The 21065-nt window shown below is 39.0% G+C and overlaps 1 protein-coding gene across 2 annotated transcripts in view; it reads right to left on the reverse strand.

Moving 5' to 3' along the window:
• Positions 1-21065, reverse strand: part of nrp1a (neuropilin 1a) — a 125417-nt gene that overhangs the window by 6813 nt on the left and 97539 nt on the right. The window contains exons 10-13 of one of the 2 annotated variants that reach the window (XM_033985773.2): positions 13993-14324; positions 10318-10462; positions 5540-5626; positions 2779-2829 (exon numbers count right to left, since the gene is read on the reverse strand). In XM_033985773.2, the coding sequence (XP_033841664.1) occupies positions 2779-2829; positions 5540-5626; positions 10318-10462; positions 13993-14324 (615 nt within the window). Of the gene's footprint in view, positions 1-2778; positions 2830-5518; positions 5627-10317; positions 10463-13992; positions 14325-21065 lie in introns of both variants that reach the window. The other variant, XM_033985774.2, reaches the window with a different exon arrangement.

Below are 21065 nucleotides of genomic sequence, written 5' to 3' on the forward strand. Positions count from 1 at the left end.
GATACTGCTCTGATCATGTGTGACCAGTGGGGGGCAGCAGAGGCACGTGGGGGAGAGGGAGCACAGTGAGAGGTTTCCAAGTGCACTAGATATATTTTTGTTCATATTGTGTTTGTTTATTTGTTTGTTGGTTGATACAGTGGTTAAAGTGAACATACAAATCATAGCTGACCTTAAAAATCTGTTAAAATGATGTGTATGTATTTATTTGGTTTCAGTGTGGTGAAAAATTAGGTTAGTTTGCATAGTAATCTTTATTATTTTATATTTCAAAATGAGGTATTATATACTTTGAAACAAGGTATCTTGGTATACAGGTCAATGTTTTGAATGGACAAAAGGTGATCTTTTGTAATTTGAACATAAAAAGCAATAGAGGCCCTGCTGAGCTGGACAAATTTAACAAATATACACTTGCCAAGCCAATCTAATGAAAATGAAACACCCCACAGAGTTGGCTAGCATACCACCATCTTGAAACCCTAAATACCTATAATAAGCTGTAATACAAAACCCTAGACAGACAAACTTGGGTTCAAAGCCAGGGACAAAGACCAGCACATCCTGGTTGGTCTACCCCCTGTCAAGATTCAACCCTTTTTAATGAATATGGGTGCTATAGTAACAAGCCTCCAACTATGCACTCCCCCATGGACAAGAATCTACAAGGGAATGTCGAAATTGGATAAAGAAAGACTTCCGAGTTACACATGGGAATAGTTGAGATGCCTCTCCAAAGGGCCCCTCACATGGCTAAATACTGCACAGGGCTGTATTTCTTCTGATAAAGGGGCAGCAGATTTTTTTTTTTTTTTTTACCAATGATGGCCTATTGAACACAAAGACTGGAATTCCCCAGCGTGTAGCCGTATTTCCAAAGCAAGGCTGCGTTTTGATGGAGGAATCGCGTACCCAATTAAAATAGTGTATGGTGGTATGAAAAGCCAAGGAGAGGGGGCGCTGAAGGTTAATAATGGTAATGTGTGCAGGCAATGAATGGGCTTATAGAATTTGATAGATATTGGATCAAATGCAATGACTAATTTGAGTTTAAATGGTTGAAAGACTTCTATATCTTCAAAGCAATTTAATAATAATAAAAAAAAACTACAACTGGAAGGGCAAGTGTATGCATTTGAGATTTTAAAGGCACTGCATCTCATTTTTACTGTCATAAAATATATAAAAAAAACCTTTATTTTTAACTTTGCAGGAGTCCAAACGTATTCCTCACTTTCCGATGACAGCCCCAGCATCATAATTATTCATGGCGGTGAGTTTATAAGCACGTCTCACAACTTTTAGCGGTAATAATGGTAACAACAACTAGCATGCTAATAGTGCACTACCTGGTTCACGGTAGATAAAAATGTCTATAATTAGTTGCAGAAAGCTCACAGCTGTCTCATTTTGACCCTAAAACTGCTTTTACAATCTGTACTGGGGCAAAATAAATTTTACTTACATGAAAAAAAAACATATATATGGTACAGCCCTTTTAATTTCCATCTACGCAAGCAACTTAAGTGTTTTGTTTTTGTTCTGGTATGTAATTTGTATGCTAAATTTGAGGGCCACAGTCGTTCATGCTTTACTAAGGCTAATAAAAGTGTAACTATTGACTGTTAATAAAAATATGAATTTATATCCCAGATCAGAGGTCTGCAACCTTTAACAGCAAAAGAGCCACATTGGCCCATTTCAGACCAAATGAAAGTCAGAAAGAGCCATACATTTTTTACAACTAACGAGACAAAGTGATTAAAAAATAATTACATTTAAAAGAGGTTGATTGTTTGCAGCTATTAAACATTATGAAGAATATGTAACAAGGTTGTGTTTTTGTGAACTTTGTGGACTTTTTATTTAAAGTAAATTATATGTAATTTCCTACATTCTGGTGCATTTTATGTGTAATATTTACTCTACAAAATGATCATTATTCTTCCTGATTTTATGCATGGGATTTGCTCAGATGAATAGTTAAAAAAAAAAAATCTATAAAATGAACACTGGTGTGCTACAAAGACTGTCAATTACAAACTTAACAGATAATGTATACCCAAAAAAATGTTTCTCAATCAAAATGCAAAGAGCTGCAGTCGAGGCTTCAAAGAGCCACATGTGGATCTTTAGAGAGTGGTTGCAGACCCCTGTCCCAGATAAACAAAACAAAACATTTTATTATTTTTACAAAAGCAAAAAGTAAACTTTACTATAACTTAACACTGGTCTTTGCTATGGATTTTCATCGCTTAGAATCGATGTCAGGGAATATCATTCGTATCATTCGTATCAAGCAAAATATCAGTATCGTTATTGACTCAAAAATCCATATTAGACCATTGCTATGAAAAAATGATGATTACCAACCAGAACCCAGAAGCAGGCAGCTGGATGAAACCTATGGACCATTAGCTGAGGTCATACAGGGCTGCTGTGTGTGGATCAGGACTGAGGGGGAGTTGGTGGCCCCCCGGAGCCCTCCTCATCACCTCATTTCCTGCGGTCATTCGCGTGCCGGCCCCTGTGTACCGTGGATGTTGTGCGTGTGTGTGTGTATTTAAATGTGTGGTGATTAGTAGTTATGCTGAGGAGGCAGCAGCAGAGCGCCAGTGCTAATCAACCTCTCTCTGGCCTGTCAGCGGGGCCATGCCATCACGAGAAGCTAGCCATTAACTAAACTCTATGGAAATTCATTCGAAAATATCAGATAGTTTTTCATATGTATGTGAGTAAGTCGGTTGAGAGATGAGAGATTTCAAAAGGAGTACTTACGAGGAATGGTGTCTACTTCGGCGGTGGTAGGCTCAGGTGTAGTGGGTCCGCCTGTAACGACATGAAAAAATTGTTACCATGTTTAGCTAGTTATAGTGTTTGCTAACTATAACTTTGATTTTTTTATGCTGCAGACTTGGCCTTTTCTGATCTGTTATAATGTTTCCTCATAAATTGTACTTTGTTTAATCCACACTTTAACATACAAACCCTGCATATTTAGGCTGGGTTCTCCTCTCAAACTGAAAACACTGTTCCAGCTTATGATGTCATCTACTAATACAGGAAGTGCTCCACTGTGTTTTTAAATGCTGTACATCGTCACTAGAATCATTTGGATGATTTCAGCCCTGGAACTGCCAATCTGTACTGAACTAAAGATAAAAGGTAGCTGTTAACTTGAAAACTACTTGACATCACAATGTGGATCAGAGCATTTTGAGTTTTGGAGATGTACGTGAATGAAACAAACTCTGGGTATGTTTTGATAAGCTAACAGCATCATAACACGGCTTAAAGCTCACAAGAATCAATTTTGTCTAATATAGGAACTTTAAACGATCATGAATGTTATAGTGTGGTATCATTTAAGTGTATGGGTCTCAGAACTAAACTTGGACTACATCAAGACTAGAACAAGACCAAACCAAAGACTAAGAACTCCAGGACTAAACTGGGCTCAAACCAAGACCAAATCATGTTGTGTGAACGTTTCTCATGTATACGTATTTCGCTTGTGGTGATTCTGATAGTAAAGTTATATAAACCACATTTTTTTCCATTTTAAGTGATAAATGTTTGCATTTAAAACAATACATTTTAATATAAAGTTACAATAGGGTTAAAATTGGTTCTATGATTTATAGTTCATGTTTATAAGTATGTGGTCTATTCAGAATTATATTACATCAATAATAGTGTAATAACTGTCAAAACTGCAGTGGTAGTAGTGTTGGCAGTAGTGTTAAAGATACAACTTAAAACTAGTTCTGTGACTCAGCACATGAATGCAGATCAGCCTGACTATCCTGGCTAATATCGGCAACATTGGTTCACGTTTTTCTGCTGTCCTTTTTGTTCAAGCTAGTGTGAGTCACCTATTCAATACAAGATAGTACAACGGTGCCATGCTCATCGCTGGAGACTGCTGTTAATGGGGAGAGCAGTCAGGCAGACAGAGAGGTATGCTCCGAGTCAGTGGGTTAGTAGGAAACCAGGCCAAAGGAACCAAAGGAGAGGAGAGAAAAGAGGAAAGCAGAGTGGGGGAAAGGAGATGGGGAAGCCGGGCTAGCTGCAGGTACGCTCAACAGCAGGTGTGTGGAGGACTCCCAGGCAAACGCGCTAATGTTGCCTAGTGGAGAGGAGGGGGAGGGGGACAGGTGCACATAATTAGAGCTATGGTGAGCTGGGGATAGAGCAGTGCAGTAGAGCGTACAAGCCAGTAGAGGGCGCAGGAGGACTGTAGCTAAGACGAAGCCAGGTGCAAATTGAGGAAATTCCCCAGTCTCGAAAATGTCTGTGCTAAGGGCTTTGTTCAAATGTGGGATTACATCTATCAGTGTTAGATTCAGGAGTGTTCATTAAAGGGCCAATACTACGCTATTTTCTGATCTATGTTATAATGTTTCTTCCTCATCACAAACAAAGCACAACTCCAGGTCTGTTTTTGAGGAAATAACAACATTCTAACATGGCATAAACTTCACTATTATCCATTTTGTGTAATATAGGACCTTTATAGTATTCTGTATGATATGAAAGATATGCACTAAAGATGATTTCATATTTATTTTCATATTTATTTTTCTTTTTTATATAACACTAGAAATAACAAGGAATATCGCTAAATAATACCAAATACATTACATCGTAGCCTTCATTTAAAACCTATTTTCAACATACTGTAAGTTAGTCAGAATATATGTCTGGGACAGTTTCTCAGTTGTCTTTTGGGCATTATTTGGAACTAATTTATTTATGGTTTGGTCTAATTTAAGACCTGGTTATGTCTCATTTTAGCTCATGTTTAGACCTAATTAGTCCTGATGTAGTCCGGGTTTAGATCTGACGGCACCCAGAATGTCAGATATTATGTTAGGTGATACTTGGTGTGAAAAGTTTGTGCAATTTCTTCCTACATCCCCAGATCAGTGGTTCCCAAAGAATTATAGCATAACAAAGCAGGAGCAAGAAGGAAGTGGGGAGGGGGAAGGGGCTAACAAGGTGGGGCTAGGTATTAAAGAGGTGGGGAATAAAGGTGAGGGTTTAAGTGATAAAAGGATGGTGCTATAAGTTAAAGGGAGGGGATAGGTGTTAAAGGGGAGGTGCTAAGGGGTAAAGGTGAAGGTCAGGATGAGCGTTAATCAGGAGGGGCTAAGGGTTAAAGGGGAGGGACTATGTGTTTAAGGGGAGGGCTGGGATGGACATTAAAAAGGAGAGGCTAAGGGTTAAAGGGGAGAGTTACGGTTAGCATTAAAGGGGAGGGGGTAAGGGTTAAAGGGAAGTTAGGTGTTAAAGGGGAAAGGCTAAGTTAAAGTGGAGGTTTAGGATGAGCATTAAAGGGGAGTGGCTAATGGGTAATGCGGCAGGTAAGGGTGGTTGTGAAAGGGGATGGGCTATACGTTTAATGGAAAGATTATGTTTAGGGAATAAAGGGGAGGGTTAGAGAGTGTGTTAGAGGAGAGCAGCTAAGTGTTAAAGGGGAGGGTTAGGGTGCAGTCTCATAGGGCGGCGTGAGCACCTGTCCTGTCGTAGCGGTCACCTGTGCCGCTGTGGCAGTTGGCTTCATCGTCACATTCATCGGACGGGGTCGTGCTTGGGGCTTGGGTGGTGGGCGCCAACGTGGGAGCTGCAAGAGAACAAAACAGACAATATTAATTATCTTTTATATAAGATTTTTGTTCAGATTCTACACTTGAATTAGTCTTAACAAAGCATGAACAAGGTCTTACTTCATAATGAACAAATTGTTTTTTAAGAATGATTCAGGCTGATTAACTAATTAATTATTACTCTCACCCTTGCACATTATGAATTGGCACTACAATAAAATGCGTTTGATTTGACTCCACAAACTATTGCCATCTTTTTCCACATAAGAGCAGTCATTACCAGGCTACCATATCTATGTAAAATATGGAGCACAAAGTTCTGGCCCCCACATGCTACCCATAATTCCACCCACAGCTTCCAATATGGACTGTTAGCATTCCTGTTTTTTATCAAATGTGGACATGTATAAAAATAGAGCTGAAAGGATGCATGTGGAGGAGTTTGGGGTTAGCTGTACACAGGCCTCGCGGTTGGAACCAGGGCCTATCATTATGTGCTTGGATGTGGCTACGTTGGCAATATGCACTGCACACTCCACTACGCATTTAGGGTTGAGGGGAAAAATAGATATTATGACTTTATATCACTGAAACAAAAATGTATTATTTGATTTAATAGCACAACAATGATATTAATAACAACTAAAATAGATAAAATTTAATAAAATACTAAACCTGGATCAAAACAATAATAATAATTTAAAAAAAGTAAATTCAAGAGATTATAGCTAACTGGATTTCTGAATATTTTAAAGGTGCACTGTGTAACTTGTCTCCAGGAACATGTAATTGCCTTGAATGTTTCACTGTAAGTCATTAAACGTATCTAAGTGAACACAAGCAGATATAAATGCTCAAAGTAAGAATCCATGCTTTTCAAAGAATGTAGGAGCAATAAATACAATACAGGTAAGTTTAATACTGTAACAGCACCAGAAAAGTTACATAGTATGCCTTTAAGTGGTACCTAACTTAGCAAAAATATGTAGTTTCTTGCTTTGTGATGTGATCTTGTCTGCTAATGTTACATCCATCCTTCAATGCCAACCACCCAGACACACGCAGAATATGCAGACACTCCAGTCCAGGAATCAAACATGGAATCATCTTGCTGTGAGGTAGGAATCCCAAGCACTCCACCACCAATGCAGCCCTATGCACTTTGCCCTCACTGACTAATGATGGGTTCCCCCTGCCTGCAGAGGCGAGAGGAGACAGGATAGATAGCTGGTGGTCTGAAAAATCTCCGTCTTAAACTGTGAGCGTGTGTATGAGTGCGTACAGCTGGATGAAATATGAGGCCGATCAGCTTCTGTCAGATTGGGGGCGCTGTGGGGGTGCGGGGGTGAGCGGGGTCAGGGTAGGGGTCAGCGGTGCATCATGGGAGATTCACACCGAAATGAGGATCTAGCTGCAGTCCTGTTATGGCAGTCCACACACAGGTGCATGGGCATTGGGGTATTTGTACAGGGCTGCAGAGGAGAGATTTGACAGGAATGATGACAATAGGGTTAATGTAACAGAAAGCAACAAAGTGGTATGTAGTAAATTTTCAGTGCTGTTGTAACAAAGATGAAAGTGTAACGCATAAGTCGTCATGGTAACAAGTACCAGTGAAATGTAACATCAGGAAGTAAAAATGTGGCAAAAATGTGGCAAATTTTCAATAATATAAAATATACAAACAGTGCCTCAAAGGATCAAAAGGTAACATTTTAGCAAATCATCCAAAAAAATAAAAATAAATACAATTATATATTTATTTATTTATTTATTTGTGTATTTTTAAAATAAGGAACAAGGACAATGACTTAATCTACTATGTATAGAAATAACTGACAAATAAGTATGCTAATATTGGTAATAAAAGTTATAACAAACCAGGATTTTTCAGTAAGTTACACAACAGTAAAAACTTGCTGACTTACATAATGTGTTTAACGAACAGCTGCTACAGTTACATGCACACCAACATCTGATTATTGTCTGATTTCTGGACCAAAAATTACTTAAATTACATGCAATCTGCAAAATCTGATGTAGTAATCAGAAGTGCCTTAATCAGAAAAAATATATAATTTTGCTGTTTACATGTCATTTTAATATATATTTTAACTCCAAAAAATCTGATAATAATGAAACGTCAACATTTTTACATTGGCAAAATTCCCAGGACTTTCCCAAACAATCCTAAAATCCTATTTACTCCACCAGCACATGTGAGAACCAGTCAGTCCACAGACAGGTGCTCCGGTGCTCTGCTGTAGCCGCATGTTTGGCAGGTTCATTACAGCTCTATGATATGTGTGTGTTTGGCATTAGCACTGAAAACAAGCATTATGATCTGACTAAAGCTCCCGTCGGGACTTTGGAGGGCTTACAACGGAACGGGCCGCCCTGAAATCCAATATGTAAATCCACTTAGGGCTAGCTCGCTACACGCTCTTATTGCGCTCAGCTGTGTTTGTGCTAGCTTTGCTTCAGTGAGATAGCAAGCCAGAAGAACAGGAAGGCAGTAGTAAAGTGAAGCGCAGGGGTCGCTGTGGACAAATTATAATTTTATGGATTAGACAGACTGCGTACTTGACAGAAGAGGCTACAAAAGTATGGGTGGATTGACTAGACTTGGACCTGATCGTAGCTAACACACCTTTAACAGTATTTAAAGCACTGTACCCGATAGTCTCCAATGTTTTTGAACAAAATCTATGTCGCTGTACTGCAGATACAATGTATAAGCAGCTCTTGAGGTCAAAATATGTCCGCTGTCTGCATCTAAATATAATACGTTTTAGTGTCTGAGATACTAAAGTGTGCATTATCATGCTAGTTACTGTTGTTCATCAATAGCTTTATTGTGACAACACTTTCATCTGATCTCTGAAAGTTGTGAAAAGTACTTTTAAGAAGTTGTTTACATGCTCAAAGAGAAAACTTGATTAGCAAGAATCATCATTATAATTAGCTAAAGCAGACATAATAAAAAAATAGACAGTTGGTAGACTGCCTGCTACTATTGCGCCCTTGAGCAAAACACATCAAAAGTGCCTAACATTAAACAGGGCTGGTTGAAATTTGCTCTAAGCTGTCTAAGACTATGACTACTACTTCTACTGCTACTACAGCTAGTCCTGCAACTACGAGGCTACTACTTGTACTACTACCACTATTAATACTATTACAGTTACTTCTACTACTGCTATGACTACTATTCAATGTACAGTACACCATGCCAAGTTATCCCAGGGCCTTAATAAGAACAAATTTGGATGTACAGTCAACCATACAATAAGAAAATTATGACATCATATATTTTCAATAGAAAATGTATAACCAGTGCAATAACATACACATTATCATGTTGACTGATTGCTGTATGTGTCTATGTGAAACCTAGTATTACATTTGCCCTCCGTCCTCCTTTGCCAACATGCCATCGTTAGCTAGCTACACTGTTTTACAACGTGACCACTTGCAAATTCCAAACTATTCTAATCTGCAGTCATAACTTTAAACCCACTTGTAGACAGAGAATATTTTAAGATTATATTTCCTCCAACAAAACTCTTCTAGACATGCTTAGGGTTTGGGGCCCATGCTTGCCCTAATCCTAGTGTGCCAAGTGGACTTTGTTTGATCCTACTTGAAGTGTCTACAGTGAGGGCAGCTTTGATGTTCCTCGGACTGGACTTAGTGCCCTTTGGAGGGATAAAGAACAGGAGCAGGGCAGCTGCGAGCTCAGCATAGGAAGCACTCACGTTAGCGTTTAAATAACCCGTAGATATTCTGAGCAGAATGCTTCCTTCCTGGTTGTCATTAAAAGCGATGATAGATGGCCCACCTGCATTTCCTTTCAGAGCTACCATTGTGTCATAAACTAAACAGACAGCAATAGATTTTTTTTGCACGAGTTAGCATTAGCTTCAAATTATTGCTAACTGTGATTATTTGATTTGGAGAAAGAGCCAATCAAATATACAAGTGCTGGATACATAACAGTAGAAATGTTTGGCCATTGTAATAAAATTGTTTTTGTGAAACCCATGGCTATAAGCAACAAAGTAAAGTACTATCTTAAATATGCTACTTACATGCCTAGTTGACTATTGGCATACCTTGCACAGCTTTTTTTTTTTTTTTTGGATACATATTTTCCAATTACAAATTTGACAAATTGTGAAACTAAAGCATTGCCAATTTTCCATAAAACTATGTTGGCAATGCTTGTACTTAGTAGCAGCTTACAGAAAAGTCGCTCATATTCCAAAATAACCAAACAAAAAAACAATTATGGAAACAAAGTGTTGGCCTTTCTATAAAAATGAAAGTAAAATATGCATAACCAACCTTTGTCCGAAAATTAGACCTATATGAATACATCACATATGGAAGGGTCTATATGTCTGTAAATAATGCTAGCTAGCTGTGAGGTCGTCATTGTGTGCGCCACCGTTAATCAGTGCGGTAGAGACAGTCAAATGTTGCCACGGTGCTAAAAACGATGCCACGGTCGGAAATGTCATGAGTGAGAAGAGGCGACGCGTCAGTCCGGATAATAACCCCAGCCACCGCCATTACTGCGCACGGGGAAGTCATCACCGTATGCACAAATGTCACCATCAACCGTGAAAATGCCATTTCAGGTTTGCTCCTCTTTTGCATCTATTCGAATCGAAATTGAAAAATGGAATGAAGTTTTTTTTTTTACCTTCAAGCTCGCATCCCAAGAGCTCCAGGCGCAGACCCATCCCAGCGGGAGTGGCTCTCTCTGGGTAGATTCTGATGAAACGCGTCAGCAGGGGCTCCACCGTTCGCAGCTCCGGAGTGTCGTAGTTACTGTTCCCTTCAAATATCTGAAAAGCAGAGAAGAGGAAGGTTAAATATGTGGAGACTAACATTCAAAAATAAATGATATTGTCAAACATGAAACTAGCATCTGAACTTATTCAGAAGTGATCAAATTCATTTGAACTTTAAAATTGTGGTTTTAAATTGTGGTTTATTCTTTGCCCAAGCATGGTCAGTGCTAGTGAAAGCTGAAGGTTGCACACTCAATCTTCTGCATGCATTGTATTCAGATGTTGTACCCATGTTCAAGACACTTCAGCAGAATATAATACAAATGCAGCCATGTCTCTAGTATTCTTCCCTAAGACAGCTACAAATACATTGGAAGTGTAGAATTTATGCAGGTTGAAACTTAATTTATAGTTTGAAATAATGATTATTACAATTTTCTACAATACTATGCTATAGGGCTGCAAGGTATAGTTTGCGCAATTATCAAATAATCGCAAAGGCTGTAATTATTTAGAAAATAGAATGTCCTCTGCAAATAATAAAACATTCTGTCTTCATGAATAAATCCTGTTGTATCTGTAGTAGTGTGAAATTTCAATGTCATTTTCAACATTAACACCACATGGTAATATAAAAGAAAGTTCTACGATTTATATTTGCATAATGCCTCAGTTGTTCAGGTAGGTTCCATAGTGGTCCATGGGCATACATTAGTCTATGCGTCTTATACTTGTTCTGATACAGCTCAAGGTCATTCTAAAGCTATTCAGGAAAGGTCCATTTTTATTCCTGTAAATGTGACTTTTATCAACACTTGTTCAAATGAGTATCTAGTTTCTATACATGTTTTAGTGCCAATTAGTATCTGATTTTCAAAGTACGTGACAACCCTAATCTATAGTTTAGATCTCTCCAAACACTCTAAAAATGATGGGATTCTTGAGTCTTCTCTTAAATGTTAATGCTCCTGCAGTTGTTTTAAATGTGCACTTTGAACAAAACAAACATATATTGCAAATCTAATCACAATACATAAAAAAATCTGATTATTTTTTCCTACAATCGCGCAGCCCTATTTTGCTGTAAACTTCTTAGACCAAACACAATTTACAGTAAACTGGACTGATTTGCACTACATAAAATATGAATACGTTTGAGCAATTCCTTGAACTTCACTTTTGCTTGATACCACTCAGACCCTCAGGTAGCCACAGGCACTTATTCCCACTTTGCGCAAAACCACAGAAGTGAAGGCTGCTGGTTAAAAGGCTACATTGATGGGAACCGGCTCCGAATCTCTCTCATCTTACGGACATCTTCTCGGGGCTTTTCGCTGGTGACTTGTGGGTGGGACCGGCCTCTGTCAAAAGCTGCTCTGATCCACAGCGAGCCTCTGGTAAATGAGAGCGTAGAAGTGGATAAAACCTTTGATGAGAGTGGATTCGGACATGTTAGGAGCCTCTCCAAAGCAAAGGGGGCACGGGGGGTAGGTAGGAGGCGAGAGGCTAACTAGGACACAAGGAATATAGATCCGTGTCTGTCACATCATAAATCAAGGATCAGACCATCTGGATCAGATTTATGTCCTGTCAGAGGAGCTTGTAATAAGGGACGAAGGCTTGTTGCTTTTCTTGGAGGTGTGAAGGTCCACGGGCCATATCTGGACATACCATTTTTTATATAAACTGCCAATAGATCCAAGTCAGTAGTCTCAGCTGGTGTAAGTGATGATTTAACTGCAGTAAATAAAATAAAACTAAGGATATATGCTGGTAAAAATCACAGTGTGCAACAGCATTTAACTGTAAATTAAACCAAATTCTAATATATAAACATAACACATTTGGTTTTAAATATTTTGTGTAATCCCTCAGTCATCCAGGTAAGAAAAGAAAAGAAAACACTGCACACACTACACTTTTTAATGACTACACATTATTTAGCCTTATAAAGTATGGTAAAAAACTTAATTAATAATGAACAAATCATTTCTTAAGACTGATTTAGGTCTGCAATAGTTTTTTTTAGCCTATGTATCTGAGCAAAATGTGTCTTCCCCTTGTACAGATCAAATGTATAACAGCTCTTGAGGTCATAATAAATCAGATACTGTGCTGTCTGATTGTAATTATAAAACGCTTTATTTTCTGAGAATCAAGGGTGCATGTTAGCATGCTAGTATATGCTGGCTTTAATGTGACACAAAACTCGGCTCTGGTCAGTGAGAGCTGTTTATAGACTCGATGTTCAGAATGGATCAGGTAAGTGAGGAATAACTTTGGACCACTGCAACCCATTTAAAATGAACTAGTTCTTCATGTTAGTTTGTCATGTTTTTAGACAGACTCCTTTAATTAAGGGGTTGGGTGTTAAGATATTAGTTACTAACCCTTAATCATCCTTAATAAACAATTTGTTGATTATTATTTAAGTAATTCTTCATGCTTTATCAAGGCTAACTGGATGTAGTGTTACCAAGATATTCAACGACCACATCATTTTTTGTATTATTATTATTGTGAAACCACCAAATTTGTAAAACTATTTGTACTATTTGCTTCCTTATTATTGCACAGTTAGGTAAAGTACAATACAATGTTCAACGTGAGCTAGTTTTCAACAAGGTTTCAGTTTTACACCTTTTTACCGTATTTCTGTTTTGGCTTTACTTTCCCAATGAGATCCCAAGTGGCAAATAAACCTAGAGTATTTCAGACCCAGTTCTCCTCCTGAGCAGCCTGACTATCTGTGAGGAGCTAAGTGTTGTGCCGAATACCAAACAGCAGGAGTGAACCGGTGGAGGGACCTTTGGGAGACCAGAGATGCTTATCCTAATGCCATTCAAAGCACTGCTGAAATTGACTTACTCCGACTGTGCAATAACTCACCAAGGGCTGCTCAACGGTGTGGGGAAAATCTAAAATCTAAGGGCTGATGCGGCGGACATTTAAAACGCAGTGGTATTGGTTGAATTCGGGAGTGAAATGAAAATACACAATCTGGCTTGTGGGCAGTAGTTTGAAGATGGAAAGGAGTTAAAATGAAAGATGGAAACCAATTGTATCTAATATCAATATGGTTTAATTTATGAATGAAAAATATAATTGCTAGTTTGATATTTTGCAGTTAAAGGCATTGTAACTCATTTGAAAAGGTTTGCAGTGGTCTGAAGACATTCCTCACGTTCCTTATGCATTCCGAGCATCCTAATACGTGGTAGTGCCTGGAGGACTAAAGAAAAGAATGAGAGAGTATGATGGGTGGGGTCTGGACATATGTGTGTGGTGTGATTGGTCTAACAGGTATCCACACTTCAATCTCCACCCCTGCAGCCAGGTGTTTGTAATCAGAAACACCTGACTGTAATTATGGCAGACCTGTGTGATGTCACATAGTGCTTGAAACTGAAGGGCCACTGGAGGCAGCACACACTCAGTTTTTGAACCAAAAACTGCAAATATACCTGGTTATACTAAAACTGCCAAAAATGTCTCAAAACAGTAGACATTACACACAGTTTATTATCCAAAAAAAGTTGATTTAGTGTTTAGTTCCAATATTTTCATCGTCTGTAAGTCCTCACCTTTGGCTTATTGGCGTTGGAGTCCATCACCATCTTGTAGTCTGTTCCGTTGCTGCTGTAGCCCAGTCTGAACCTCTTCATGAAGACTTTGTTCTCTCTGTGCTTTCCTCCCTGGATGATCAGACCTTTGAGCAGCTTGTCCTCCCCAAGATCCACCTGCAGCCACTCGTTGGTGAAGGGCTGGGGTTGTGGGAGCAACGTCCACCCGGTGCGACTGGTCAGGAGCCGGGCATTCTCGGGCACCCAGCTGCGGTCGGTGTGGGAGGAGGCCGTGATCTGGTTATCGGTAATGAGGCCCGATACCATCCCCAGCATTCCGGAGCATGGATACTCTGAAAGACAAGGAAACAGGGTTGGGATGTTTAAAAAGACTGCATATTTTACTATTCAAATGGTCTGTAGATTCAAAGATCATCCCAATGTTTGCTCATGCTCTGACTTTTAATATAATCAGTCGGTGTGCCTCGGGTTTGCACTTTGCCCATATTTATACTACTAAGTAAGGGCCACATTTTAAGATTTTAACTTGACCTGCAATGAGCACCTGTACTGCGATTTCTTACATATATTTATGACCACTCTAAGGGAATCTTTCAAAAAAGTTTTGGAAAATTGTCAGTTGGCCACCTTCAAGGCACTCAAAGCACTTCACATCAAGAAACCACTCACCCATTCATACACCAGTGTACGCAGACACTTGTGGCGAGTTGGGTTAAGTGTCTTGGCCACCGAGCTACTGTCGGCCATTGTACTGCAAAATACTTTTATTATAATTTACATTACTAAAGCCATGTCAGAATGTGTATCATTGCATTTTTAACTGACAGCATGTAATAAGAAATCTAAAGTTGAGTGAAACTTTGACCTTCAACCTAACAATACAACAATACGCAGTAATAAGTAATCCAAGATTGTACATATTTTCCAGATCGGTGAAACCAGCCAACCAACTACTGCTATCACTAACATCCATGGCACAATGAAATTCTAACACAATGTTAAAAGATCTCATCCAACAACTCACCGCTGTTTCCGAGGTCAACCAGGACATGCAAAAACCAAGTGAAGTACGCAGTTTCTCCACTTATCTGTGATATTCTTGTGATGTGTCAATTATTCTGGTTTAAAATGAATTAATTAATTAATTTTGATCTCAATCGCAATGTTTGTCAGGAAAATAGCGAATCAATATTTTTCCCCCTTCATTCAGCCCTAATCTTCAACTTGGTTTTCAGTGACTATACCCAACAAGAAGAGCACATATTTTCAGCCAACCAACTACTGCTACTGCTATCTCTGACATCCATAACACAAAGCAAATCTAACACGACGTTAAAAGACCACATCCAACAAGTGCAGTTGAACTCGCTGCTGTTTCCCAGGTCAACCAGGACATCCACAGCGGAGAGAGTGGAGTAGACAGTTCCTCGGCTCCTCTGTGATGTTCCTCTGATCTGCTCCCTCCATCCACCCAGCCCATGCATACTAATCTATTCAGCCCGCAGCGCTTGTCTCCAGGCTGCCAATTAAAACCTTGCTCCTGGTCTTCTCCTCCACCTCCTGCATTCTATCGGAGTCCCCCACTGTTTCATCTCAACAAACATCGCGTTCGCTTTGTGCTCCACAGCTGTCAGCGCACCTCGTTCGCTCTTCTCCTGACCAGAACTTTTGCCTTTTTGATATTTTTTTTTCATACGCCGTTTCTTTAATCTTCACTTGTTGTTTTATTTTTCCCGAATCAAGCGTTGGTTTTCAAAGAGAGACAGTTGTTGTTTCAAGGCGCTTTCATTGGTGCTGACACCACTTTACATCAAGAGCAAAATGATCTTGTTTGTTTGTGGCTTTTATCTCGATCTGTTACCAACTAAACAATAAGAATGCACTGAAATGCCACTGTTGGAATTCGACCATTTTCTCCCCAATTTGTCAATTCATTGTTTAGTTAAATTTGAGTTGGATTTTGTGAGGTAGCGGTCTTATAAAAGCAGTATGAATATGTACTTTTAACTATTTCAATATTATTTCAATATTCAATATTATTAATAAGGGTATTAAACATAATATTCATTTACTTTTTCTTTGTCCAGCTTGAAAAACATAAAATAAAATTGAACTAACATTTGAATGGTTGCAGTTAAGCTAATTATAAAGACTGAAACAATTAATGCAATGCCAAGAATCCTGTTTCCAAGGGGTTTTATTGGGGTGACACAGTAACTTGCCTCACAGCAAAAAGGTTTCACGTTTAACTGTGTGGAGTTTGAATGTTCTCCTTATACCGGTTTCCCCCATCAACCCAAAACATGAACCATAAGTAAAATCCTCCAGCTATGGCAGCCCTGACAAAGCCTAGCTGAAGATCTGGAGATGGGTAAAGTGTAAATTAACCTTACCCAGTCTAAACCATGCTAACCTCATAGTTTAGACCTGTACAAACATGTTTCAAAATGCATTTGATTCTTGCATTCCTGTATCTGTTTGGCCATTCATATTTCAATCTTCTCTCAAATGCTAATACTCCTAGACATGTTTAAAAGGGTCATTCGAAGTTTTCCCACTTTACTTGAACCAACGACCATGTGGTTGGAGGGCGAACAATCCCCCACTGCATCGCTGTCGCTTTTATGCTACACTTACACATAACTCACTTCCAACTGCAGCGGATTAGCTCAGTTCTGGCTCCTGTCATCGCCACAGCTTGGCAAGGGAAGAAAGAACCTATCAAAGAGTACGCAACATTTGTCCCATTTTTCTTTTGACTTATTTTTAATGCCCAAAATCACTAAAAACTCTCAGATCTGCTAATGTAGCTTATTGCGTAACACAGAACGTTAGCATAGCCTCGTCTATAATAGCAGAAATGTAATAAAACCAATATAGCCTCACAGACAGAACATACAGTGTGTTATTGCTTCGCGCTAGTCCCTCATGCCGTGTAGAAGGATTAAGAGCTAAAGGAAGGAATCTGGCATTTTCCGAGGAGAGATTTGGATGTGCAGGCTGCTTGAGAATATATTAAAAATGGATGCATAATGTGCAGTGTGCAATGATGTTTAGATACCCTGTTTGCCTGTCTGTTTTATGCATCTCACTATGTTAATATTACAAGCAGCGAGGAGGTTGTTTTGGATGGCATTAAAGGATTTATGATGGTAAATTAGTTTTTTAGTTTTAAATTTCGACAGTGAAAGAGGGGGCCATTTATTAAAGTTGGTAAATGCTTGATACTGATTTCTATACGCAAATGATAATTTTAAGAGCTTTTTTACATAATATAGTAATTTTCAACACATAATAATAGTATTTGTTTATTACACCGTGTGGTCTTACACTGGTGATAAAACCAAGATGAAACTGTTCAGTAAAGGTCAAATTTGATTCAGTTATGTAATTTTTTTTTTTTTCAATACTTCCTTAAATGAGTATCTAGTTTCGCTTCTAGATTTAGTATCAATTATTAATATTAATATCTGATTTTTGATACTTGATATATAGACTTGGTGTGGCCTTGTTTTAGTCCTGGTTTAGTTCCGGGTTTAGTCCCTGTTTTGTCTCAATTTTGAGGTGGTGGTAAATGTATTTTGTGTCTTTTAAACAAGTCAGCTGTGTAGTGTCTGCATTTAATTATAAGGCTATTATTGTCCAAGTATGAGGAAAAGATTGATTAGCATGCTAATTGTTTTTAACATTACGCTGAAGCTCTGGTCTGTAAAAGGTGTGAAAAGCACTTATATAAACTCATCGCAGTGAAGAACTAGGATGCTCTGAATGCATAAGTTAAGTGAGGACTAAGTTTGGACCACTGCAAACTGCTTAAAATAAACTAGTCTGTTTTTCACAGTTTAAAGACAGTAAAAATCAGGTACAGCGACTTTAACGTCTAATAACTTGTAGATTGTCCCTTGTCTTTTACCATATGTTGTACCGTAAACATGTTCCATTTGGTGCTTTCCCCATTTCTGAAATTACAGCCGATATAGATAGAAGACAGGGTTTGCTCCAAAACATGTGGATGTTTTAATCGTCTTCAGCTGCTGTGATCTTACCAAGATGGCTGCCGCACATCACCACACCCATTGGAACCAACCTTCATGGTAACTGCGGTGTATATGCGTAGTTTTTGGGTGCTCCAGATTGAGTTTTTGGGTGTAGCATCGATGATATTTATACCCTGTGACATATTTACCAACACGCAGGTGGGGGACTTTTATTAATGACAGAGTGCTGATTTGGGCAAGGGCACACAACACAGGTGGGGTGACCGAGATAGATGAAGAAGAACATCAGGCAGCATCTGGAGAGTCCATCTTCTGCCATGATGTCTGAAATATGGAGCTACAGACAGTGGAAGATTGAAGAGCGTTTGAAAGGATTGCATCGTCCTTGCAATTTTTTCTCAAAGTTTTGAGATAGTTGTTGATGTTAAGTAGCAAGTGCTGTTCAGGTACTTTGTTTAAAGCCACAGTATGGAACTTTTTAGTCACTAGACAAAAGTTTAGTTTTTTTGATTGGTTGTATTTATTGCACTGAAAAAAATGAAAAAAATCTTTATTGTGAGCAGGTTTGAATTTCCACAAAGCTGACTCTTATTTGGCCTGGAAGTGGGCCTCTTCCTGCCAGTTTCTGTGAAAATGTTAATATTTTAGCTATAATTTGCAGGTGATGTGCCATCTCCAGAATGTTACATACTGTAGCTTTAAGATAAGTTAATGTAGTAACAAAAGGGTGTGGATCATGGATGTATAGAAAAGAAAGAATTCAAATATAAGACAATTTAGTAGTTATTGTATAGGTAGTAAAAACTGTTTTAGTGAGTTAGCTACTGTAACGTTAGCTATCGGATATCTTTGCCGTATGTGAAAAGACGCAACTACTTGCTGGCAATCTGAGAAGTGAACCACTGTAAAGCAAGCTGAAAAACAAAAGTTGGTAGCATCAGTTGATTAGTTAGAGTAAAGTATGAGCATAGTTTTCAAAGTTGCAGTCAGTCTGACAGCAGTACTAAAGAGACCGTTCTCCAGAGCTTGAATCAAAGTCCTGATCGAGAGTGTCTAGCTATATTGAAAACCATGTACACCAACCTTAGAAAGTACCCCTGACCCAAACTCACAAACAAAGGACTTTCTTGCTGCATAGTGTCATTATTAACCACTCTGCTACCAGGCGGATAATGAGATTTACAGTAGCCTATAATCTTTCATGGCTCCACACAAGGGCTTCTTGGGCAGGTTATTACCCGGAACATGACTACACTGAATAGCTCCATATGGGGAAACCATTGACCTCTCTTCACAAAAGTGGCATTATAGTAAATTTTTCTGTGTATCAAAAGCTCCCAAATCAATCATAATAATCACTGTTTGCCCTTCTGTAGTAGAACTGATAATAATTCCAGTGACAGCGGCACAGGGAGTCACCGGGTTTACTGCGTCCTGTTGCCGTGAGCCTGGCTTGTGTCTTCAGAGGACCCAGGGGTGCTGACGTCACCAGCGAGGGCCTGCGGTGCCACCCTCCTGTGATGTGTTTACGCTGTGTGCTGCGGCGGTCTGGTTCTGTGCCCAAACGCAGCCCCATCTGTACGCCTGCTGTACCCACAATGAAGCGGACATGTGCTCCACAGACTACAGGCCGGGTGTAGACAGCGGCCCACACGACAGGGATCCACACGCACTCTGGTGCACTGGGGATCCGCAGCTCAACAGTTGACTTCACGGGTTTCATGAAGTTGACTCAAATAATAACAAAAGAGACAGCAGCGGGTCAAAAAGTTTCAGAACTAGATTTGAGATAAAGGAAATGTACGTAAGATTTTGATTTTAAATTTCATAAACATGACCTAAGTGTGTTCCAAGATACGAGATAACTGATAAGATTTATTCTTAGTTACAAAAACATTGGACACGATGACTAAGTTGTTTGTTATAATTTGGTGTTTTAGTTCTCAAAACGATTATCCAATAGAAAGCAGAATGAGCGTAACTAAACCCCTGCATTCGCCGCTAATCATGAATCGGTGCTAGTGCAGCTTTTGCAGCTCTTGCAGCTCAGTGAGTGAATTCAGGAGGTTCTGAGATTTCACATGAGGCATGCTCTGTCCATATACAATATAGAATTACCTCTATATTCATGTTATACCTTTTTATTTTTAAACTGTAACAGCGCAGGCTACATACAGTTCATAAAAATATGTTTTGTCAGTATTTATAAGAATAACAAGATATTTTACTTCCTGACCAGTCAACTTTTTAAGCTTTCAACTGTCCAATCATGTGCATTTTTTTAAATTAGCCATGCTGCTTTACATTTTTAAACAGGATGTGCTTCCTACTCTTACCAACAGAGGGCACCCTAACCCAAATGCTCAAAGGGCAGGACTATGTCAACGACGAAAAACCCATACTGACTCATTATTTGAGGTTAAAGCGAAATACTTATGCCAACATCTTTTTAAAAAGCCCGAGTTCTGAGGAACGTCAATTTTTTAAACTTAATGTCAATAGATTGCAACGCTAATCAACATTCAACGCACCCCACTCATAATCCCGAGGCCAATTTTTAAAAAGGCATGAGACGAGACGAGCCGTGCCAAAATCAAAGCTGACACATGGCTAAAAGTGAAGCCCACCCAGCTCCGCAGCACACGGGTGCTATCTGGCTCCCAGCTGCCCACACCATTCATAATAAATGAGCTAGCTGGCTACGTCCAAACATAAATAGCTAATTCGTGCGGCGCAGTTGCATTATGCCACAGCTGAGAGTGTCATAAAAAGATGCCTTCTCACACTCGGCAAACAGGAGGTGTTTGTGCGACAGGGAATGCTTGAGAAAACAGGAAAGCATGGAGAAATAGCGTCATGTGCGGAGGGGAGAGTGAGGATCATAGCGAATGGATTCTGGTGTGTGGATGGATAAAGGTTATGTTCTCAAACTATCAATGTAGGTTAATAGATTATTGAAACTAACTATTAGTGCTCAAATTGTTTTGAACAATTAATCAGATTAATCACACTTTTGAAATATGATTAATCACAATTAATCACATTGTGCACTGATTTTAATGTTGTAATATAAAC

Source organism: Periophthalmus magnuspinnatus, chromosome 20 (genome assembly GCF_009829125.3).
Source record: "Periophthalmus magnuspinnatus isolate fPerMag1 chromosome 20, fPerMag1.2.pri, whole genome shotgun sequence".
Taxonomy (NCBI): Eukaryota; Metazoa; Chordata; class Actinopteri; order Gobiiformes; family Gobiidae; genus Periophthalmus; species Periophthalmus magnuspinnatus.